The following is a 24,972-nucleotide window of genomic DNA, read 5'->3' as shown; positions in this document are numbered from 1 at the left end:
TCTACATACAGTGTAGCATTGTCTGATTTTCGTACAACTTTAAATCCAGCTTTAAACGTGTCCAACTCAAAGATATAGTTCAAATTTTCAGCAGCAGTGTCTACTATAGGTAGTTCAGGATATGCTGGCTCGTATCTGATGTTTAGTGGATCAACAATCTAAACAAAAATATAAAAAATGTAGTTTTATGTTAAAACATGTAGTAAATGTATTAACAAATTACAGGATTAATTACCTTAATATGTAGTCTATTCTCAGTTTCATATTTAACTATCAACTGAATAACTTCTACATCATTTGGATATCCGCTTTGGTAAGACCTTTGCAGATAAGCCACCAAACCAAATGCTGTTTCACTCACATTTACAAACTTATAAGTGTTATAGTTTGGTGGATAAAAACAGTAAGGCATCGCAATATTTTGCCGGATTTTAGATGTGTTCTTGGCTCTGGCTTTTGTTTCAGTTGACAGCCAGCAACAGCCCCTTGCTTCACAACTGTTTTGATCGGCACCGCCTTCTGGATAGCAATCAAATCTATAATCATGTGCTGTCAAACCACACTGATCATAATCTGGAGCTGGTGGCGATGGTAAGGATATGGGTTTGCTGAGTTGAGCAGCATCCTGAACCTCTGTATTCAGTTCAGAAGAATCCTTAAAGAGAACAATTAGATATAGAACTCAAATAAGACTTTAAAAAAATAAACTTACTGGAGACAAAATGGGGTTGTGCTTGATGTTCTGGTGTTCATAGATAATATCAAAACAATTGAGTAGATATATAATTGGAAGGATCAAAAACACAGCCGAAAGAATTATAAAAAGCAACACAGTTGCTAAGCTGGGACGGGAAGATGTAAACTCCATATCTTCGTCACGAGCAAATCTTTCGTAATTAGTGGGCTAAAATTTTAAACTTTAATGCTAAACAATTAAATACAATTAAGTATAACTTACTCTATCTTTTACTGGAGAAATATCAAAAGAACTGTTCAAGGAAGATTCCTTTAGTCTCGGGTAGCGCTCCGGGGGTACTTCGTTACAAAAATCTTCAAAACTCACTGAATTAGACAGGGTTAACTTCCTCCCTCTATTCGCCCGAAAAGACGATATAATATTACGTATCTTCATAGCCCTGAACAGCTAATGAGACGACTATATATACTCGGTTTTTCAAGTACAACAGCGATTCAAAACAGTCAGATAAAATATGTTAAAAGATGATAACACTCATTCTAAAGCTGAAGTTCAACGGCACACTTATCACTAATAATTTTGTACTTGTTTTTTTTATAAGCAAAATTATTTACCATATAATATTCTTTTGTATGATCAAAAATGATATTTTTCAGTCTGAAAAGTACTTTTAAATTATTTATTGTAAATTTTATGTTACTGCAAAAATTATACCGTCTCCGACTTTTCTAATAAATAATAACAAAATATATAAACTTTATTATTTATTCTACGTAATTATAAACAATATGAAATAGCGCAAATATTTTTCTTATTTATTGACATTTAGCGGACTTAACAGCTGACACTGACAGGCACTGACAGGACTGATAAGCAATATTGCCAATATTACAAACGTATTTGCAAAATACATATTAAAAAAAAATTATTTCCTTGATTAGCAAGTAAAACATTAAATAATTTACATTGCAGGATAAGTTGCAATCAAGAGTTGTATCAGTTTTGATTTAAAACGAAAGGAGAATAATTTACTTAACTTTAATTTTAGACAGTTTGCCACATTGCTATGTTGGTAATATGTTAATTTAAAAAAATTGACAGCAGTTGACAGTTAGTAACCTCACTTTTCTGTTTATGTTTTTAATTTTAGAAGCGATTTTAAAACATTTCTTTTTCCACCACAATGGATACCGAAGATTCATATTTAAAGTATTTAAATGATTCCGAAACACAGAACGCATTCTTATTGGAAACGAGCGAAGTGGCTATGTTTTCAGAAGAACCTATATTTACGGAAATAGATACTGCTGACTGGCCTCCAGATAGTTTTCCTTTATTACTTACTAATCCACTAATTACTGAAAATGTTGAAGGTAAATATTTTTGTTACATGTTAGGTATTTTATATAATTCTTAATTTACTTTAATCCAGAAGATCAGGTAAGTGGTTCAGATGATACCAATGGCAGAACACAAGAAGATGAAGGTAATCATAATTTGGACGCTACACTGTGCAATACCGAAGTTGAACAGCAAAATTACAATACTGAAGAACTTATTTTTGCCGAAAAAGAAGATATAGAATGTGAAACTGAAATAGTACAACTGGATAAATGTGATAAAACATTATTAACATCAAATAAATCTGTTTTAAAGTCAGCAAACAAACAGCACACAGTAAAAAACGTTAACGATCTGTTCTCAACTGTAATAGCGAATAAATGTAAGATTTGTTCCTACCTATGTGAAAATTTAGAACAAATTAAGGCTCATATAGCCGAAAAGCATTTAGCAATATTCAATGGAAATGGTATATCAGTATTAGCACAAAATCAGCAGAAAAATAATGGTGTTAGTGAAATACGGAAAGAATATACCGTTTATGTTTGTAGTGTTTGTCATGATGTGTGTACGAATAAAGATGATTTACGACAGCATATGATTCAGGTTTGATTTTAATTTAATTAAGTTTTATCTATATTTATTTTATTATTCGTATTTTAGACCCATAAATTAATTACAGAACCAGAAAAAGAGCAATTACCAGAGAAGGAAGAAAATAAGTCTCCTAGTGTAATATATAGAAAATCATCTGTTTTAGGTGATCTTACAGTAAATATGATGAAAAGACAGGAAAGATCACTGCAAAAGATTAAGTAAAAAAGCGATTTTAATTGCAATTTTATAAAATTAATTTATGTGTACTTTTAGATGTTCAGTTAAAGGTTGCAACGCGGGATTTCCTACTGAAGAAGTACGTAAAAAACATGAAGCTTTACATTGTAATGGAAGCAAGTCGACGTTTAAATGTTCTGAATGCGATCAGAAGTTTAAAATGTGGAGAATAGCCAGGAATCATATGTACCAAGAACACAAACTCGATTTTGGCATGGTTAGTTGTCCTATGTGTAATACAATGAAAAGTTACAGCACTGGTAAGATTATTTGATATAGAAAACACTATTGTTGTTAAAAGCTTATGTTATTTAGACCCTACATATCAAAAGAATCACTTTAAAAAATGTAAAAAATGTTTATATGGAATGTTCTTGTTCTGAATGATCCTGAACATTTCCTCATCACAAATGGGATTGTTTTCTCTATTACAACACTACATAATTTAATAGAATCTATGTATATATTATTTTCAGTTAACATTCTAAAGCATATGGTTATCCATTCAGATGAAAAACCATTTCTTTGTAGTGAATGCGGGAAAGCTTTCAAACAATGGAATCAGTTAAAAAATCATGAAGTTATTCATAAAGTGCCTGAAGAGGTAAATAGACAATATATTGATGTTAATTTTAAATTTACTTATACTTCGATTTTTTAGTTACCTTCTTGGTGTAAAGTCAAGAAATGTGATACGTGCCAGCGATTCTTCGCCAACATGAAATGTTTAAAAACTCACATCAAATCGGTGCATGAGAATTTTAAGCCTTTTATATGCAACATTTGCGGACATAAGACAACTCGAAAATATATGTTAGAAGTAAGTATAATCGAGAGATTTGGTAACTATACGCGGTATTAAGAGATATTATCACAGATTAGGTATCCTATAAGTATACAGATAAAAATCTTGTCCCTAATTCGTGGTACGAAAATTGTTTTTTATGACGATGTGCAAACGAGTCAAATTTCCTGTGCGCAAAAATAAACTCGCGTAAAATAACAATAAACAGCGTAATAGAGAGATATCGCTAAACCGAATAGCGTGCATGGACGTTAATAAGGCCAGGTGTTATTTCCTTTACGTGAGGTGGTATTAACTCTCTTGATTTATAGCTTAGATTTATAGTTATCGGATCGGAAAGAATTCTGATCGCGTCGCGTCCGCTATTTAAACTTAACCTAACTTTGAATTTAAAACTTTGAAATTGTTTTGTTTACTAGGTATTTTAAAACTAAAGGGCTAAGTGCTTATTTCCAGTGCTTTATTGTTCAACGTCTGCCAATGGGTTTAGGACAACAAGCAACACATTCTCTTAGAAGGGCTAAGTCGTCATCTGCTGTAAACCTAAGACTCTTTATAGGTTCTTTAGTATTGGAAGAGGTGGAATCCATATTTTAGGCCATATTTATTTAATTAAAACTAATCCAGCTACTTAAATATCAAATTACCTAATAAAACTAAAGCAATAATTCAAAACAATTCAAACATAACCTAAAATAAAAGATCTTGCCGGCCGGCTCCGGTTGTCAAATACCCGCACATGCCCATTTAAGCAATTTTTAAACGTTACCAGAGGTTATTTAGAAAGAGCGCTTGGTGTAATTGATCCGCAAATTACGTCAGGCGGTAAGCGGTAACGTTATTAACGGGTGTTGCGTTGACTCGCGCATATCGTAACATAATAAGGTACGCGTAAATACTGGATGACGCTATTCGGTTTTCCGATATCTCTCTAATAACTGTGCCGGTCAGGAGCTGTGCACAATTTTAGAGGCCATAAGTGGGCATGCTATGTGCGCAAACTAGTCACCTAACTAGTGACCGATTCCGAAAATTGGAACCACGAAAAACAATAAAGAAAAAACAAAGATTATAATCTGTATAATCTGTGATATTATTTTGGCAAATTTGACAGTTAAAGTGTCATAATAAGTGTTTATGCGCTAATAACGTTACCGCATGCCGCTATTTACGTAGAGAAGACGACATGCGCTATTTTGACATTTAGAGAACGTTATGTTAGGGTTATATAGGAGTGGCTCATAGAGCCAGAAGTACGTCTTTTAATAAGGAAATACTTATTTATTTCTATTATTAATAAAGTTTGTCAGTATTATTACGTTCGCGTCACGTATGCGGTATTTATAAATAAATATAGAATGCCACCATTCCTTAAGTACCTACTTTTTCAGTTATGTACAGGGTGGGTCAAATTCGACGCTTTTAAATGGAAACACCCTTTTCTATAGGAGATAGACAAAAACTAATATCGGTGTCTGGAGCTCAATTTTTGTCAAAAACATGATGGTGAAAACCGCATATCGATATCTGTTACTGTTTCGGAGTTACGGGGTGTTTTTCAAAAATATGCATTTTTAACAAATCGCTGTAACTTTTTTGCTATAGAAAATTTTGTATTTTTATGAAAACATTTCCAAAGCACCTTTTTACGTAGAATTTAATGGTTTAAGTATAATTTTTTTTAAATTAATAATTTAAGAATTATCAACAGAAAATTTGATTTTTTATATGGGACACCCTGTATATTTTTAATTTATTGAAAAGCATTTAAAATTACCTTTCCAAAAATATAACACACTTGATATTTTGCTCGATTCCTCTTCGAGATATAGAGTATATAAAAATTCGCCCGCTTTAAATAAGTATAGGCTTTAAACGGCACCGGCTGTAATGCAAAAAAATTCTAGCTGTGAGCATCAATTAAAACGAAAATAATATTTGCTATGAGAGAATTTTATAACAATTTAAAATATATTTAACCTACATCAACACATTTAAACTATATCTAATAACAATAAAAATAAATAGCAAACCAAGACATGAGATTTTGCTACAGGTGTTCGACATATTGACGGTCTTAGGATTATGGACAGATGGGGCAGTTTTTGAACATTTCCCGCGAAATTCATTAACTCAGTGGGGGTGAAAGATACCCTCTCATAACTGCTAAGTATTTCTAATTCTTGTCTAGATTATTCGGAAGAATAAGGAACCTTTATTCTTCCGCAAATATATCCATAGGATTAGATCCATGGGCATTAAGTCAGGCGGCCTCGACGGCCAACGGCTGGGATCTTGGTTAACTATTTAATTATTCATTATTCTTGAAATTGGCCGCAAAAATTTGCTAACTTCAGCGTTCAGAGGCGGTGCGTCGCGTCGTCTTGCTGGAAAAATATGTTTTTGAGTTCCATTAAGGGCATATCATCAATAAGGGGTCCAAAGCCTACTAGTTAAAAGTGGCGAACTTTTAAAAATTCTGTATTTCGAAGGGGATTATAACAAAATATCAAGTGTGCGATATTTTTGGAAAGGTAATTTTAAATTCTTTTCAGTTAATTAAAAATATAGAGGGTGTCCCAAATAAAAAATCAATTTTCCTGTTGATAACTCTTAAATTATTAATTTTAAAAAAATTATACTTAAACCATTAAATTCGACGTAAAAAGGTGCTTTGGGAATGTTTTCATAGAAATACAAAATTTGCCATAGCAAAAAAGTTACAGCGATTTGTTAAAAATGCACATTTTTGAAAAACACCCCGTAACTCCGAAACGGTAACAGATATTGATGTGCGGTTTTCACCATTATGTTCTTGATGAAAATTGAGCTCCAGACACCGATATTAGTTTTCGTCTATCTCCTATAGAAAAGGGTGTTTCCATTTAAAAGCGTCGAATTTGACCTACCCTGTACATTACTTAAAGGATTATTTATTTAACGTAAACCAACAAAATTAACTGAAAACCCAACAAAATGGAATATACCGAAATAAGTTAGGGTATGATCGAGTTTACAGACTGTCGGACCTTAAAAATCAATCAACGCTATTTTGTAGTGGCATAACCTATGACCATAACTCTGTTTGACAAACCTAAATTTCAAAATATCTAGGCTAATAGCGGAATAGCGGAACTATTTTTAGCCGACCATACCAATAGGTATGGTAGGCTATTAGGATCGGCAAAAAAAAGGTTTTTTAATTTCACTCAAAATGAGTTACTTGCGTCATAAATGACCTAAATACAAAATATTTTCATGGTGTCTGTCTGCCTGTCCGTCTGTAACACGATACCTCAAAAACCGCTGAACCGATTTTAACCAAATTTGGCACAAAAATACTGTGGCACCCGAGAATCTGGCCATTAGTTTTTGGTGGGGGTGGGGGGTTGGTAAGGGGGTATGGGAGGGGGTTAAACATTTTAAAAAATCGTAACTCCAAAATTACAGTATCTTGCGAAACGCGGTTTTCAAATTAAGATTAGGAATAATATTTGCAACAAAATTTGTAATAACAAAATCAGTCAAAGTCGCAGTTTTCGAGATATTAACATATTTTAGTATGGGCGGCTATACGTGCCTCCCGGCGCCAATTTTTTAATCTGAGGAACAAATGTTTTTATAAACAAATAAGTTTAACAATATGCTTTATTAAATCATATTATTTCAGCTCCATTTGAGGCAACATACTGGCGCAAAACCACACCAGTGCGATTTTTGTCCCTACAAAACCGGAGATTACAATTGTTTGCGGAAGCACGCATTGAAGCACGTCGGCGTAAGTTTTAAAGATTTCTTCCATAATAAAGAAAAATCAATATTACAATTTTTAGGGATATCGGTATAAATGTCCTCATTGTCCTTATACGTGTATTCAGTCTGGTTCATTTAAGTACCATCTTACGAATAAGCATAAAGGAAAAGGGGGAACGCTTAGTTGTACTTACTGTTCCTACACAACGATTAACCCGACGTTTTTGGAGGCGCACGAAAAGAAGCATTCAGAAGTTAATGGTGAGTTATATCTCTGAATTCTATACAAGATAAAATACAGGGTCCGGCAATAGTGCGTCGGGCATCTGTATCTCCTAGAATAAAAAATGGGAATTTTGTTTAAGTGCAAACCTAAAATATGTACTAGGATATATTTCAGAAAAATATTTTAACTTCTATAGGGTGGCTTAAAAAAGTGTGGATCGGGATGATTTTTTTTAATGGAACGCCCTGTATATTATTGCATTTTTGGCTTCCTTTCAGATCACTTTACATAATCCTAAGATATGAGTAAATATATTTCGATAGTTTCAGAGATATTAATAAATAAAAATATATATATTATTTTTCAGCCTTTCTTGAATAAAATATTAAAAATACAAGAACTACTGCCCTGAAATCAAAACTATATTAGGTATTTACTTTAGATGGTCTGTACTTACTTTGCTATAAATATGCTAATCGTAAATTATACAGGATGTTCAAAATTCTACGCCAAAATTTCTAAAATTTAAACTCATTTTTCTTCGTTTTTTTTAAAGGAACTTTAGAATTCAAAAATGAGTATTTCAGAATTTTTAACGGTTTCGCAGATATTCGCGGTTTTATACTTCATATATTTCCACAGTAAATTTATATGAAAGCCACCCAATTATTTTTCTCTCAAATTTTACCGTTGAAAAAGCCATATAAAATAATACTGCGTGTATCTGCGAAACCATTAAAAATTTTGAAATACTTTAAAAACATAATTATTGTATTTTTAGTGATTTTTTAAAAAATGCAGCAAAATATACCTTTGTATTTTTTTTGTTGGAACTAGCAAAATGGATTTAATAATAACCTAAGATTATATAGTCATCAAAAAAGAAGCTAAAAATGCGATAATACACAGGGTGTTTCATTAAGAAAAAATTCCTTCACCAGCTTATACTTCCTTGAGACACCATGTACCAGTATACACATTTTCTAAGACTATACTAAGGGCTGGCAAAGGTGAGTTTTGGGTCGAGATTTCTGTATGTAAGAAGAGTAGAATGCGTTTATAATGTACTGTAACCGTTTGCCAAATGTATTAAATAAACCGACAAACTGTGTACAGGGTGGGTCAAATTCGACGCTTTTAAATGGAAACACCCTTTTCTATAGGAGTAGACAAAAACTAATATCGGTGTCTGGAGCTCAATTTTTGTAAAAACCATGATGGTGAAAACCGCATATCGATATCTGTTACCGTTTCGGAGTTACGGGGTGTTTTTCAAAAATATGCATTTTTAACAAATCGCTGTAACTTTGTTGCTATGAAAAATTTTGTATTTCTATGAAAACATTTCCAAAGCACCTTTTTACGTAGAATATAATGGTTTAAGTATAATTTTTTTAAAATTAATAATTTAAGAGTTATCAACAGAAAAAATGATTTTTTATTTGGGACACCCTCTATATTTTTAATTAACTGAAAAGAATTTAAAATTACCTTTCCAAAAATATAGCACACTTGATATTTTGTTATAATCCCCTTCGAAATACTGAATTTTTATAAGTTCGCCACTTTTAACTAGTAGGCTTTGGACCCGTTATTGATGATATGCCCTTAATGGAACTCGAAAACATATTTTTCCAGCAAAACGACGCACCGCCTCTGAACGCTGAAGTTATCAGCAAATTTTTGCAGCCAATTTCAAGAATAATTGGATAGCTAACCAAGATCGCAGCCGTTGGCCGTCGAGGCCGCCTGACTTAGTGCCCATGGATCTAATCCGGAATAATTTGCGGAAGAATAAAGGTTCCTTATTCTTCCGTATAATCTAGACAAGAATTTAAAATATTTAGCAGTTATAAGAGGGTATCTTTCACCCCCACTGAGTTAATGAATTCCGCGAGAAATTTTCAAAAACTGCCCCGTCTGTCCATAACAGAAGACGGTTGATATGTCGAACACCTGTAGCAAAATCTCATGTCTTGGTTTGCTATTTATTTTTATTGTTATTAGATATAGTTTAAATGTGTTGATGTTGGTTAAATATATTTTAAATTGTTATAAAATTCTGCATCTCTCATAGCAAATATTATTTTCGTTTTAATTGATGTTCACAGCTAGAATTTTTTGCATTACAGCCGGTGCCGTTCAAAGCCTACTTATTTAAAAGCGGGCGAATTTGTATATACTCTATATCTCGAAGAGGAATCGAGCAAAATATCAAGTGTGTTATATTTTTGGAAAGGTAATTTTAAATTCTTTTCAATAAATTAAAAATATACAGGGTGTCCCATATAAAAAAACATTTCCAAAGCACCTTTTTACGTAGAATTAGTTTAAGTTTAATATTTTTAAAATTAATAATTTAAGAGTTATCAACAGAAAAATTGATTTTTTATTTGGGACACCCTCTATATTTTTAATTAACTGTTAATTAACTGAAAAGAATTTAAAATTACCTTTTCAAAAATATAGCACACTTGATATTTTGTTATAATCCCCTTCGAAATACAGAATTTTTAAAAGTTCGCCACTTTTAACTAGTAGGCTTTGGCCCCTTATTGATGACGATATTCCCTTAATGGAACTCGAAAACATATTTTTCCAGCAAGACGACGCACCGCCTCTGAACGCTGAAGTTATCAGCAAATTTTTGCAGTTTCAAGAATATTTGAATAGCTAACCAAGATCCCAGCCGTTGGCCGTCGAGGCCGCCAGACTTAGTGCCCATGGATCTAATCCTATGGATATATTTGCGGAAGAATAAAGGTTCCTTATTCTTCCGGATAATCTAGACAAGAATTAGAAATACTTAGCTGTTATGAGAGGGTATCTTTCACATGAATTCCGCGAGAAATGTTCAAAAACTGCCCCGTTTGTTCATAACAGAAGACGGTCGATATGTCGAACACTTGTAGCAAAATCTCATGTCTTAGTTTGCTATTTATTTTTATTGTTATTAGATATAGTTTAAATGTGTTGACGTTTGAACATATTTTAAATTGTTATAAAATTCTGCATCTCTCATAGCAAATATTATTTTCGTTTTAATTGATGCTCACAGCTAGAATTTTTTTGCATTACAGCCGGTGCCGTTCAAATCCTACTTATTTAAAGCGGGCGAATTTTTATATACTCCATATCTCGAAGAGGAATCGAGCAAAATATCAAGTGTGTGATATTTTTGGAAAGGTAATTTTAAATTATTTTCAATAAATTAAAAATATACAGGGTGTCCCATATAAAGAATCAAATTTTCTGTTGATAATCCTTAAATTATTAATTTTAAAAAAATTATACTTAAACCATTAAATTCTACGTAAAAAGGTGCTTTGGAAATGTTTTCATAAAAATACAAAATTTTCCATAGCAAAAAAGTTACAGCGATTTGTTAAAAGTGCATATTTTTGAAAAACACCCCGTAACTCCGAAACGGTAACAGATATCGATATGCGGTTTTCACCATCATGGTTTTTACAAAAATTGAACTCCAGACACCGATATTAGTTTTTGTCTATCTCCTATAGAAAAGGGTGTTTCCATTTAAAAGCGTCGAATTTGACCCACCCTGTACATTGCTAAGAGACGTGGAAGGGGATATAGCAGATTCGTCGCCGTCGACGTCAACCCAATCAGTACTTAAAATTCTAGGGAGTGGTGTACATCATGCGTTCAGTTTCATGATTTTATTACGTCTCGTGATACTTTGTTTATTTATTAACGAGTCGTTGTAATTTTCCCTATAGCCTGTAAATTTTTAAGTGCAAGTTAGAAACACTTGCACTTTTCGTAAAAATAAGTGAGTTGGTATTCGACAGTGGTCGCGCTATTAGAACTCTAAACTGATATCTCGAAATCCATTGGAAATAATTGATTGCCGTTTTTTCAAAAACCTTAATATTTCTGCTATATTTTCTTCACAGACAGTATGTGAAAATCTTTATAAATAAAAAAGTTACACGATTGCTGAAAATTGCAAAGCACTAAAAGTAAATGGATGGTTTTTCAAAATTTTGAATGGAAAAAAACAAGACTCGAATTTTTCTTATTTAAACATCTTGTAAAAGATCCGATATTCAAAATAAAATAGAGTTTCAATATCTAAAGTGGTTCTTGAGTTATCGCGTGTTATGTGTTAAAAAGTTGAGTTTTTAAATTATCGCGATTACTGACGTTTTCTCGTTATAAAAAAATGGACACCCTAACAATATCCTTATAATTCCATTTCAGATGCCCAGAAACATATCTAATGATTTACCTAGTTATCTTTTCGAAAAGTCTTTTAAAAATAAGGTGTTTGCAATCTTGATTTTACTTTACTTATATCTGTGGTAACCGAATTACAAATGAACATAAAACATAACCTTTTATGTACGAATACGAATATTAAAATTAGTATAGTACTATTAGTAGTATTCTTTCGTTCGGAACGAACTGAAAATTTTCACTTAAACTGATTTATAAAGGGAATCGACAAAGAAAGGAACGATCTGATATAGAAAAATCCAGAAATCATTGTTATTTCCTATATGACGTAGGAATAAATCAGTTCAAGTGAAAATTTTCATTTCGTTCAGAACGAAAGAATACTACTATTATTTGGTTCATTTCCATCCCACCCAAATTTCACCGAACACCTGCCGAACATTAAAATTAATTTTCTTCTTTTATCTAAATAATTATTGATTGCAACTGATAAAATAAAAAGAAATACGAACCGCACGTAAACAAGGACATACTTATATCGTTTTAGAAGAAGCTTTTATTTTAGATATGAGCTTTTCAATAGGAATTGAAACAATCATAAACTCGGCACTTTTAAATTTAAAACTTTAAATTATGGTTTAATTTATTAAACGGCTTCGGCACAGTTAATAGAATACATTAAATAAAGAATATTTTTTTTATTTTTTATTCAGTGATAGAATATAGGTATGGCAATGGTTCAGAATTTGTTTAAAATAGCCCCTAGACGAGCACTAGCTGAGACGAATTTATTTTTAGGTTAAATTTATAATACTACTAAATAATTCGTATTATTAATTCGATTATGAAATTTGAATTATTACTAATTATTCGATGGTGAAAATAATTCGATTATTCCCATCACTAGTAAATACCGACACAAAAGTAAGCGTTGCCAGCATGGTATATAATGTCAATGAGATTTGATTTTCCTATAAATAATATTCCGTTTTAAGCCAAAGTCAACGTTAATAATTGAATTATTGTTTTTAGGTTCAAGCGGTACAGAGGTATTAATTGATGACAAACAAACCAATCACGAAACTGATTTACAGGTTATTTTGTTATAAATTCATTTTAACTAACTTTAACTAAAAAACACTATTTTAGGCTGACGAGGAAACACAGAACTGCTTCCTAAATACCGAGCATATTGAAGAAACTGTGGATAACGGAGGTATAACGATACCAGCGGGTTTGGAGACTTCAATGAACTCTTGAACTATTATTTGTTCTAGTCTTAGATTAAAATGATTTAATGAGACTGATGTTATTTAGATAAAAAGTTTTATTTTGTTTTTCAATATACATACATTTTTTTAAACTAAGTGTTACAATTCCATCTTATCCTGGCCATTTTCCTGTCTTTTCTTGTCTTCTAAATTCTGTAACTGTTCTAAGGTTAATAGAGAGACGCCTAGCTGGTCTTCTCTGGTAAATGGTTGTGCCATCTGTCTAAGCCAACGTTTTGCTATCTGCAACAATGCATACAATATTAGTTAGTTATAATAGTAGTGGAGCCCAAAAGGGATTTTGGATTTAAAAACGTCATCATTCCCGAGCGTGGTTATATTATCTTTATTTTGAAGGAAATCCTTCAAGAATCATGGGATTCATTTTCATTCATTCAAGAATAACGGGAGATTTATTTTTCCTATCAACATACTTCCGATTCTGCTTTGTTTCGTAGCTACAGGGTGTTAAGTCTTAATCATTTTTTCGATTTATTATAATTTTCTTCCAAGTACTTTTAGTGATTCGAATGAAATTTTGAGGGTAAAAGTTACGATAAAAATTCGATAAATTCATGAGGGACGTGCATATGGGTTATCATTGGAATATTTTTCAAAAAAAAATGTGCACCACTGACTTTTTTCTTTTGATATCAAAATTGTATAGGCTGTTTAATGTCAATTAAAAGTTATCTCTTGATATTTTGACGAATTTAGCCTCCTTGATGAGATAAACGCAATTTTATTAATCACAATTATTAATAAAATTAAAATTAATAAATTATATATTTTACCTAATTTATTATTAAATATTATTACTATTAGTATTACTATTAGTCCAACCTAGAGCAATCTCAAATAAAAAAATAATGGTATTCAAGATAATTACAAAAAAACTAATTTTAAAAAGTTTTAACATCCTGTAACTCTAAAACTATGCATTTCCATACCAATATTTATAGGAATGTTTTTTTTCATATTTTTTGATGAGGAATCAATGAGTACTTATTTAAAATTTTCGCAAGTTAATAGTATTAATTTTTTTAAAGGTTGCTATTAGACTTGGATCAAGGCAAATTAATAAAATTGCGTTTATCTCATCAAGGAGGCCGAAATCAGAGACAACTTTTAATCGGCATTAAACTGCTTACACTATTTTGCTAACCAAAAAAAAAGCCAGTGGCGTACATGCTTTTTTTTAGAAAAATATTCCAATGATAACCTATATGCACGTCCCTGGTGAAGATGTCAACACTTTTTAGCTTTAAAATATGTCGCATTTATAGTAACTACCCTCGAAATTTCATAGAATTATAATAAATCCAAAAAATATTAAGACTTTAACACCCTGTAGCTACAAAACAAAGCAGATCGGACCTATGTTGATATGAAAAACAAAACTTATTTTTACATGAGAAATCTCCCCACGAGATATGGCACATGTTTTTTGAAACACTCTGTATATTTTTTTATTTTTAGCCGTATTTTCATATCAACTTTAATTCGTAAACTCAGTTTTTGTAATCTTTAGTACATATTTGGCTTATTATACAGGGTTAATCGATGGGTTGTTTTTTACTCTACTTTAAACACCCTGTGCAATAATTTAGTGAGAAAATTTTCCTAAAACGTGATTTTTCTATCAAAACCATGTATTCTGAGCATTTTGTTTTCGAATTTATAAAATAAAGACTTATTAATACTATCCGCGCAATAAGGAAAAATAATCTTACCTGTATGGCTTCTTCTGTGGACAAATTACACGAACTATCTTTCAAATGTTCCTGAATCCACTTCGGTAATTTAGACCTTTTGTCCGCTCTGGAGAATCGCTTGTCGGCAAAGATCATAATACCATAGTCGGTTTTCCCCCGAATTGCCCTGCCAACGCACTGCGCTGCGTGTCTCATAGCGTCGAACGTCAGAAAATCGTTTTCTCTAATCTAAAATAGTTATAGAAATGAGCCAAAGAATAGATTAAGTGCTTTTCTTTTATGCCTAGGCGTTAAAATGACTTTTTTATATTGTCAATCACGTCACAAAAATTAATACTTTTGTAACGTTTGAAAAAAAAAATATTGGTATACAGGGTCCGGCGATAGTGCGCCGTAGCGTCTATAATAAATAACAAATTTTGTATAAATGACCGACGAACTATCTCCGGACCCTGTATGCTAATAAAAAATGTTTGTTAAGTACACGAGTCGTCTGACCGCCCCATAATAAGTATTTACTCTACAAGATGAGTCTTAAATTAAGTGCTAATATTTTCTAGATCTCGATAAAAGAAATATATTTTCTATTTGCCGTTTTTCAAATAAGTCCAACACAAAATCTGTCCAACCAGTCAGGGAAGATTTCGACCGTCGACATCTAAAAAGTGACAGAAAATACAATATGCCTGTGAATTAAAATGACAGACACAACTGTCCTGTCAGAGACCCTCCCGTTGCACAGACTATAGCTAGATATATAAATATAGCACAGAATATAGCTAGATAGAAAAATATCTCATTTTTCTTTGAAAATTTTAAAAATTGCTTAAATATTGAAGTTTTATAGTTGCTAACCCTTACCAGAGTATATGAAAAAAAAATTAATTATTTAAAAATCATAAATATCTGAAAAAAGAGTAGGAAAAGAATCCGGATCTAGCTATATCAGGGATAGGTACGAAAAAAAACTAAAAACTAAAATATTTGAAAATTACATTAAAAAACACCAGAAATATCAAGTAAAAATCATAAATAACCGAAAAAACAGCAACAAAAATATTCGAGTGCAGTTGTACAGGTGGGGTTTATACAGAGTTCTCGCTCGCAGATTCGAGCCTCGGTCGGGCCCGGGCCTACAAAAGGTACCCAGTATAGGTACCAAAAAAAAACAAAAACTAAAATATTACAATATTAAATTAAAAATCCCCAGAAATATTAATTAAAAATCATAAATAACCGAAAAAACAACAGCAAAAAGATTCGGGTCTAGTTCTACTGGTGGGGTCCGCGCAAGGTTCCCGCTCTCAGGCGCGATCCTACTACCGCCGTCGCGAAGAATTTCAGCTACCGAGCCGCTCCCCTGGCCCAGTTATAAAATTCTAAAGGACGGCCTGGACACCGAGGGCTTCCTCCAGGTGTTGGTAGTGGTATAGGCGATAAACGCAGCGCTCCGTAAGCAAGATGCTCGCGTTAGACCTCCCGACACCGTGAACCATCCGCCGAATCCGACCTCCATGCAGCTGGATTACAAGAGACGCCACGCTCCCGGTCGGAAGATATTGTTCTTATTGTAGTCACTTTCGACTGAAATTGTTAAAAAAACATCCTTATTTATACCCTTTTTCCGTTAAAAGATAAACTGTGCGAATTAAAGTCCCTCGATATTATACCGGGTGATTTTAGAAGTGGCTCACCACTATAACTTTCTTATTTTTTCAAATAAAAAAAAGAAGAATTGGTATGTATGTATATGACCGATATATATAAATCAGGATTGATTGATGTCAGGGTTGGGTAGGTAGAAAATTTTATACCGGGTGCGTCTCAAAAGTGGCTCACCCCTATAACTTTTTTATTTCTTCAGATAAAAAAAACAAGATTTGGTATGTTGGTATATGCCATAAATTAGGATTGATTGACATATTCAATTATTGTTTTCGGTCACTTCCTGTTTCACCGGAAATGACTACAACTTTTGATTTTTAAATGGCACCCTCCGTATTTTTTTACTTTATTCGATAGAAAATGACTTTCTGAATGGAATGACATATCATATGCCAACTTTTGCATTTTAAATTTCAATCTAGAGTGCCATGGCTGTGTTAAAAACACTAATTTTTAATCAAGGAGCCTTGGAAAAATAGATTTGATCGTCTAATGTTTTTAGTGTCTTGTCCTGGCCAGTTAAAAGATGCCGATATCGTATTTTTAATCATACCTCAATTTTTTCAAATGGAACGAGGGAGGCTCATTAGCATATTTGAAAAAAGCATTTTTTTACGAATAATTTGATACCACACACTTGGTATTTCAAGTCAAATTGTCGTTATGAACCGCATGTTATTGTATTTCAAATAAACCATATGCAAAAATGTCAAAAGTTGACATATGATATGTCATACTATTCAGAGTGTCATTTTCTATCGAATAAAGTAAAAAAATATCGAGGGTGTCATTTAAAAATCAAAAGTTGTATTTCCGATAAAACAGGAAGTGACCAAACAATTGAAGACGTCAGTCAATCCTAATTTATGTCATATATTAACAAATCTCGTCTTTTTATCTGAAAAATATAAAAGTTATAGGGGTGAGCCACTTTTGAGACGCACCCGGTATATGAAAAAACATCTGATAATGTAATAAAAATGTTATTTTCACGCAGAAACGGTTTTATTGGGATTTAATACTATAACATTAATTACTAATCCTAATAAAATTACTTTTTTAGTCTATGTTAAAGGCTAAAAAAGTATTTTCTTCAGCATTGTATCCTTTCTAATTATGCAGTGTTTCATCATATTCTTTCTTAATAGTTGTTTGCTAGAGCTGGCTTATTAGCATATTTAGAAGAATCACTTTTTTACGAATAATTTGGTACCACATACTTGGTATTTCTAGTCAAATTGTCGTTATAAACACAGGTATGGCATTCCACAGTATGTCCTGGGCTTTAGACCTGTTTGGTGTTCAGATTTGAACACCGGTTTTTTAGATGTTGATGACAAATCGTTTGTTAGTTGTTGTACCAGTGTCAACACCGACACAGGTGCCGGTACTTTGTGTAAAATGGTGGTACTATCAGTTTTAAATTGGTGTATTGATTATAGTGGACATCACTATAATCTCGACTAATTATTATTAATTTGAGAAAAATGCATTCAATTCTTTATAAAAAAACTGCTTGTTTTAAAATGATTAATTCCGTTTATACTTTTCCAAATTTCTATACAGTTTTAGAGACAATTAAGAAAAAACATGAAAATATGAAAAAAAATTCAAGTCCTAAAAATCAAAACGCGTTTAGTTTTATCGTTTAGTTTTTATTCTGTGATATACCTACTCTGTTTTATTACTTCACTAAAAAATTTCTAATATTTTTTAAGTTAACAGTGGATGGGTTTATTTATATACAGGTTGTTAACTCGACAGTTACTTATAGGGGAACAGAATGGCAACATTGCCTATTGAGAACGCATGCACTATTGATTTTTCTGCCGACTCGTCCCGTCGTGTCGCGTGGTCTATCGACGAGCGAGCCGAGGTTGCCATATTTCAACCATAAAGCTCTTGCCGCGAGTAATGAACAAACTAACAACCTGTATAAATCGGTCATGGCGTCGGTGTCTTGTTGTTTTTAATAAATTTAATCAATAAAATTTATTTCAAAACTGACAGATCATATTTCAATATTATTGGAGTGACGGAACGATGAACGATGCACGGACGCAGATGCGTACGATCCCGATTTAAGAATTTTGAAGCTTGTTAAACTCTTACCAAATCATAGGTTATAAATTGTGTCAAATATTTGCGTGTTTGCATTTTGGTTCGTGTAATTACCGGTTTTGTGTTTTTTAAAGTTAAGTGGAGGAAATCGAGGGAAAATTAACTGTAGACCCCGAGCACAGTTTATAGTTAATATTTGGTGTCCAATGAAGTTTGTATACCATCTCGTATATGGTACTGCCAGTAGCTGTAAAATAACGACACCACACGATAGGTAAATAATAGATTTTAGTAATGATAGACACATCTATCACTCTCAAGGATTTTGTCATTGGACAGACTATAGATGTCATTATTAATTTTTATCATGTCATATTTCCTATAACTATGTATCACCTATGTCCTTTCCAATAACTATGTATCACCTTTTCCGTAACATTGAACTAAATTATCTATTAGATAATGAGAAAACGAAATTATATTACCACAGAAACGCGTTTTGATTTTTGGAACTACTATTGAACATTCACAATCAAAATTTCGCAAAAAAAATAGTAAAGTATTTTAAATTAAAGGCTCCTTTTTGCTGCAAGGGCTAATTTGGACGGGTACTATTTGTTTACGAGGAGTTCGAACCGCGGTCCTCGTCATATAATGGCCTACCAACTTAATCAATATCTAAATCGACTCTTATTCACGAGATATCCGATCTCATCCGGCATCTAACCGGCGCGAACAAGGAGTATATCTCGATAGATTTTACCCTTTCCTTGGAACAACATCATAACATTGATTTCCAGGCGCAAAAACGGAAAAATACAGTTAAAAACTACACTTTACCTGGAATTGATCTCGCAAATAGTCCAGCCTGGCCTTCAGTATCCGCGACTGCGTATACACGTACGGAATACCGAACATCAGCACTGCTCTGCCCAGATGGTGGTCGAAATCCACACCCTCCGAGACTTTTCCTCTAGCCACCGACAGAAGCACGGCTCCCCTGCCCGACTCGCAGGCCTTTATGTAATACATCAGAGCGAAACTGGTCTCGGCCGAGTCCTGGGTCTCTATAAAGAGTAGCTTGTACCTTTGGAGGCTGTCGATGACGCCCTGGTCGTACCAGGCGGCCACCACAGATTCTAGGTACAGGTAGGAGGTAAAGAAGCAGACTATACCGTCGGGGACATTGGCAGCAACCTAAAAAACAACACGAATTAACGACTTCCGTTTCTGTCAGTTGTCGTGACAGCATCGTGTGTCTGATGGCTGTGTATTGCTGGCTCTTTTCCAGAGATATAAATCAGAACATTCTGAGCCCAGTGCCCGAATTCTGGAACTTCGACATAAGAACGTTACGCTTTCAAAGCGGTAAGCGAAAGTAATCGTTTAGCGAAACGTCAAGCAGTAAATTTTTGTATTCTCGTTGCCTTATGAATCGTTTTCTGGATACCCGTTAAAAGCAACCGTTACCCGCAGCATCGCAATTTCTCAGGTATCTAATAGTCAAATGTGGACAAAACAATGAAAAATGTCAATTTTACTTGAATTTCATAACCTATTGTTGAGTTATGTCGACCTATTTTTCTATGGATATGTCATTATTCTTATTATACGGGGGAAATATTGAAGACGCTTCTCAGCATTTTCGATGTTTTGAACAAGTCGTAAATTATCAATTACTTATTGAAGAATTTATAGAAGAAGCAGTAGTTTTCACTAAGGAGCAAGAGGACGGGCACAAAATCACAATTTTTTCTATTTTTACTGACAGTTTGACAAGCAAAACGATCCTTTAAGGTAGCCGTTTTCGAATCGCTTAGCGCAATCAGTAAAGACACTAAGCGCGTCAGACGAGAATACCCAAATCGGTAGTTAAGTGCCGCCTAAGCGAAAATTAACGTCATATACGCTGAGCGTCTAAAGCGCTTAGCGTTTTCTGAGTTACAGTATTCGGTCCCAGAGCTTTTTAAAAAAATATATACCAGGTTAGGTTAGGTTGTTGACAAAGGTACGAAAAAAAGTTTATTATAAATGTTGCATGGTTTATAAAAATGCATATCCTAAAAATATTTTGTTGTATACAGGGTGTCCTAAAAAAAGATATAATGAAGTTGTACATTTTTTTTAAATTACAACCTCTATTTTTCTGTACATCAGGATAAAATTCTGCATATAGTATACTATTTTTATTTGACTATGTGGTGTTCCTAAATTTACTGTTAAAAGAACCATATTATAATACCGCTAATATCTCCAAAACCGTTAGGAACTTTTTATATTTGAATTGGTAAGAATTTTGTTTCATTGGTGCTATTTCCAATACAGGGTGAGTCTTAAATAACTGCAAATATTTATAAGGGTAGTATATTTGGACCCCAGAAACACGATTATGATTTTTTTCTTCACGAAAATCTGACATTTTTTTAATTTTTTTTTTAGTTTTTAATAAAAAATCATAATTTCTTGATAATATGGCAACATAGGGGTCATAGATAGTAGATGTGTATATTCATGATGGAAATATCTGTGGACCATTTTATTATTATATTATAAGACAGGGTAAAATTAAATAAAATATATACCTCTACAAGAAGTTGGCCATAGTTTCTTATCACAGCATTATCTTCACGTGTTTCAAACTTAGAAGAGATTGCTACTTGATCATTTCCTTTTGAAACTATCTAAAAAAATATTTAGTTAATTTTACGGTTTATAATATCTACCTAAGATAAAATGTAAGTATTTGTTTTATATAACATATTTATTATTTAAAAATATTTCAATTGTGAAGTAGTGTGGTAGAAAATCTTGTCAACAAACCTTTTATGGCACGAGTGTTGGCACATTTTAGAAAATATAACTATTTCAATTATTTCTAAAATTCTATGTTACAATAAAAAAAAAATGAGATGAATAGTAGGCATTAAAATTTTCTTTTTTCTATCTTGACTTGTTTGTAATAACTCTTAGAATATTTAATATAGGAATACTTTAATAAAAATGTTATAACATTATCATAAAATTCTTAATAAACTATTAAATATCTATAATTTAAATAAGCAAGAAACTTACCATTGGTAGCAAACACGGCCTAGCCAAAGTCATTGTAAAGGAAGACATAACTACAGGATGAAAATCCAATATCTTAGGGTACATATCCAATGGAGACAAAGTTCCTGAAGTAATGATCACACTTTGAAACCGATCAAAGATTGGTTTTACCGCGATTGAGGAGTCTAAACAACTAAAAACATTCCTTTTAATTTTCGAGTATTCTAAATAACATTTAGTTTACCTAAAATGCAAGATAGGATTCGAGACTGTTGGTGTCTTGTCATCAAAAGGTTCCACTATAATTACAAAACCTTTTGTGTAAGTGGATACAAGTGTAGCTAAATGTGTGATAAGAATAATAGGGCTGAAGTCCGTCATATCAGTAATTTCTAAAGTGCGTAACAATGAGGCCAAACGCTCGGCGCAAAATCTTAAAGGTTTCCTTTCTATACACACTTTTTGTTGGATGTCTTTTAAAAATCCTACTGGAGATTCTTGCACAACGTGCTGTACCCTCAATCTTTGTAAAATAATCACCAATCAATAAATAAAATTAGTTTATATCATCAAAATTAATAAATAGGTACACACCTAGTTTTAAGATATTCCAAAAAACGTTTTAAAAAATTAATAAAATGCTCTGCATTACGAATATTCCCTGGAACTGCCTCTTTCAGAACTTCATCGGGTAAAATAGGATTTGATAATATTAAATCAGTATCTCTGGCCACACTTGCATCACGCAACCCCTGAACCAACCTTTGGTATTCTTCTTGAAGCTTTCTGTGATCCTCGTCTCTCATTCTACAAATATTTCAATAAATATTTTTATTGGATACAAACTCTTTTTAGATTTACTCAGATACATGTTTTTCTAAAGTTCCTATATTGGCTGAAGCCCTTTCAATTGTCCTTTTGCGAATTTTTACACTCATTGAGTCTATACAAACATTGTCTATGTTGTGGGCCTCGTCAAATATCACTACAGACTCTCTGGCAAGTTCTTTGGATACTACGTCTGCTATTTTTGGATCTAATAAATAATGGTAGCTGTATACCACAATGTTTGCATGAATTATCTGAAAAAAATTGCATAATCAAGCTACTAAATCTATTTAAATAAAATAAACTCACAGCAAAGCGTGCTAAAAAATATGGACACCAATTTCTATCTCTTCCATACTGTTTAATATCATCTAAATTATATACACCGAATGGTAAATTGCTTTCTTTACCATCCAATGCAAAACCCTCATAATACTGACAAATTGGAGTTGTATCATCTATGTTGTGTCTCTCTCTTACATAGCTGGCTGTAAGACTGTGACATTTTCCATCTACAATCTTTCCTTCCCTCTCAGTGCTAACCTTTAGATTATGAAAACAAAAAAAGATTATTATTATGAAACATTGAAATGCATATGTATTGTATAATTCCTGTTTTAGACTTACCTGTGGATGAATGCACATATTTTTCCTTGAGCTTAAAACTAAACCAACTAGACTAGGATACTGTCCATCCTGTTTTTCATAATAATCCAGTAATTTCTTGAGTTCCTCCATAACTTTTTCTATTTCAGGGACAGTACGAGAACAGTAAATAAGTTTTCTAACATCGTGAGGATTCTCAATCATGTACGCCACTATAAGTGATAATAGGGTCGTGGTTTTACCTGTTCCTGAAGGCATTTCAAGCAAACAGTGGCCCTAAATAAATTTTATGTCAATATTGAAAGAAAAAAGTATTTAATAGATATTATACATACCTTGGCGTCAAGAGCCTTCTTAAGCTCACACATATAGGCATATTGTTCAGGATAAATATACTCGTAAGGAAAATATACTATTAAACCGTCAACACTCAGCCTAAAATGTAAAATTACAACATTAATTTAATACCTGAAATTATATCTTGTATTAAATAAACTTACCGCATCTTAAAAGTAAATATATTATTCCTTTTAAATTATAACTATCTCCAAAAACAATTCCATATAATAATGTAATAAATACTATAACAAATATACAAAATTTTACTGCGGTTTTGTTTTGGTATCTTAAAAATTGAGGTTAGTTAATTCTAGAGGTGGGTTGTGAAATCGCAGTCCGCTACTTTGTCACAGCTCCACCAACGTCGCAGTATGTGACTGCTCCAGTTCCAAGAAAATCGCAGTGACATTTCGGAGCAGTTTACAAGTTTAGGACATCTGCGCTCGTGAGTAGCAATAGGAGCAATAGCAGGCAATAGTGTAAATTCTGAAAATGCTCCTAGCCCCGTCGCCCGGTCAGACTGTTCCAGTCACAGTCGTCGCAGGTCGCAGTCGACTGGAGCATAGTATATTGAGTATATTCTGTGTACTGGAGCTGTTGGGAGTTTGGGAACGGGAAACGTAGCAGCGTTCGCTTTTTCTTTCATGAATCTAAATAAGATATTTATGTATTATATATTAATCACAAACAGATGTTTTTGACAAAGGTAATTTTTAACTTGTTAGTATGTTTATTTGTTAGTTAATTTTGTATCTGTGTTTTGTTGTATATCCTAAATCTTTTATTTGATCTTATACATTCATATAAGTTTTATTATTTATATCTATTTTTAAGGTCTGATGATGGCTAAATAGCCGAAACCGGTCACTAATAAAGATTTTTTTGACAGTTTCGACTTTGAATTGAATATAACATTAAGTTTTTACCATGGGCCACCACTCTGTGAAAATGAACAGACTCTTTAAGATATTTATAGCAAAGTGCTTGGTACTTAGAAACACTCAAATTCTTCTGAATAGACTAAAAAAATATAGCAACATCTATCAAACTAAGACATCAGTATAGTACCGTACAGCCGCGATTTTAAGAGCTCTAGGGGCCCGTAGTTCGGAAAAGTTCGAATCTTGTTCGCAAGGGCCCGGGAGGCTTGGGGCCCGTCGGTGACTTACCCCGATTGCACAGACGTTAAAATCGCCACTACTGATCGAAATAAAAAACGGCGTCCAGTTGGCTTGGAAATGACAATCGATAACATTCCCCATAAATTTTACATATAAAAGCCTGCAATCTTCATTTTCATAGCTATCGCTGACGCCGTTTTTTCCATCATACGATATAAATAAATAAAAACTAGACGATGATGTTGCCTATCATAATCACACCTGTAGTCCTGTACTTTTTAGTAAATGCAACGAACGGTGCCGAACACCGAGTGCGATTTTTCGGAGCAATTAACCTATAAAACTACATTTTTAATTTATAGGTTATAGGTTAATTGCTCCGAAAAATCGCTGCTACTTGTCACAGTGCTTTTATTGGAGCAGTCGCAGAGCGTAGCAGCTCCACAAAAATCGCAGACT

The 24,972-nt window shown here is 32.8% G+C and overlaps 3 protein-coding genes across 4 annotated transcripts in view; 1 reads left to right on the top strand and 2 right to left on the bottom strand.

The window, feature by feature from the left end:
- Positions 1–1,484, bottom strand: part of LOC115889651 (lysosomal alpha-glucosidase-like) — a 38,503-nt gene extending 37,019 nt beyond the window's left edge. Inside the window, exons 1-4 of the mRNA XM_030909707.1 lie at positions 959–1,484; positions 713–904; positions 236–655; positions 10–158 (exon numbers count right to left, since the gene is read on the bottom strand). Of these exons, the coding sequence (XP_030765567.1) occupies positions 10–158; positions 236–655; positions 713–904; positions 959–1,132 (935 nt within the window). The 5' untranslated portion in view covers positions 1,133–1,484. The remainder of the gene's footprint in view (positions 1–9; positions 159–235; positions 656–712; positions 905–958) is intronic.
- A 322-nt stretch (positions 1,485–1,806) lies between these two features.
- On the top strand, positions 1,807–13,213 carry LOC115889653 (zinc finger protein 492-like). 2 transcript variants are annotated; one of them, XM_030909710.1, is made up of 10 exons: positions 1,807–2,070; positions 2,133–2,644; positions 2,702–2,853; positions 2,909–3,132; positions 3,349–3,476; positions 3,534–3,692; positions 7,348–7,455; positions 7,511–7,691; positions 12,889–12,950; positions 13,006–13,213. In XM_030909710.1, the coding sequence occupies exons 1-10, from the start codon at positions 1,881–1,883 to the stop codon at positions 13,114–13,116; spliced, it is 1,827 nt and encodes a 608-aa protein (XP_030765570.1). In that variant the 5' UTR covers positions 1,807–1,880; the 3' UTR covers positions 13,117–13,213. The 2 variants fall into 2 exon arrangements, with proteins under 2 accessions (XP_030765570.1, XP_030765569.1); XM_030909709.1 differs by having other exon boundaries at positions 2,130–2,644.
- On the bottom strand, positions 13,174–24,665 carry LOC115889652 (general transcription and DNA repair factor IIH helicase subunit XPD). The gene is made up of 13 exons (XM_030909708.1): positions 24,562–24,665; positions 23,554–24,042; positions 23,389–23,488; positions 23,075–23,329; positions 22,757–22,990; positions 22,481–22,701; positions 22,214–22,426; positions 21,864–22,142; positions 21,641–21,812; positions 21,151–21,249; positions 19,409–19,765; positions 14,861–15,070; positions 13,174–13,370 (listed from the first exon to the last, which is right to left on the bottom strand). The coding sequence occupies exons 2-13, from the start codon at positions 23,556–23,558 to the stop codon at positions 13,227–13,229; spliced, it is 2,289 nt and encodes a 762-aa protein (XP_030765568.1). The 5' UTR covers positions 23,559–24,042; positions 24,562–24,665; the 3' UTR covers positions 13,174–13,226.
- Between the last annotated feature and the right edge of the window lie 307 nt (positions 24,666–24,972).

The sequence above is a fragment of the Sitophilus oryzae genome, unplaced genomic scaffold, assembly GCF_002938485.1.
Source record: "Sitophilus oryzae breed Bouriz unplaced genomic scaffold, Soryzae_2.0 scaffold_817_pilon_pilon, whole genome shotgun sequence".
In the NCBI taxonomy this organism is placed as follows: Eukaryota; Metazoa; Arthropoda; class Insecta; order Coleoptera; family Curculionidae; genus Sitophilus; species Sitophilus oryzae.
This window is presented reverse-complemented; position numbering and strand designations above follow the sequence as displayed.

Bases quoted from the DNA above. Each gene is read 5' to 3' on its own strand.
- LOC115889653 (XM_030909709.1), top strand. From the start codon at position 1,881: ATGGATACCGAAGATTCATATTTAAAGTATTTAAATGATTCCGAAACA. The intron at 3,693-7,347 runs GTAAGTATAATC...ATATTATTTCAG, and splicing joins CTCGAAAATATATGTTAGAA to CTCCATTTGAGGCAACATAC. The intron at 12,951-13,005 runs GTTATTTTGTTA...ACACTATTTTAG, and splicing joins ATCACGAAACTGATTTACAG to GCTGACGAGGAAACACAGAA.
- LOC115889652 (XM_030909708.1), bottom strand. The intron at 21,250-21,640 runs GTAAGTTTCTTG...ATATTTTTTTAG, and splicing joins GGCCGTGTTTGCTACCAATG to ATAGTTTCAAAAGGAAATGA. The intron at 15,071-19,408 runs GTAAAGTGTAGT...TAACTATTTTAG, and splicing joins ATTTGCGAGATCAATTCCAG to ATTAGAGAAAACGATTTTCT.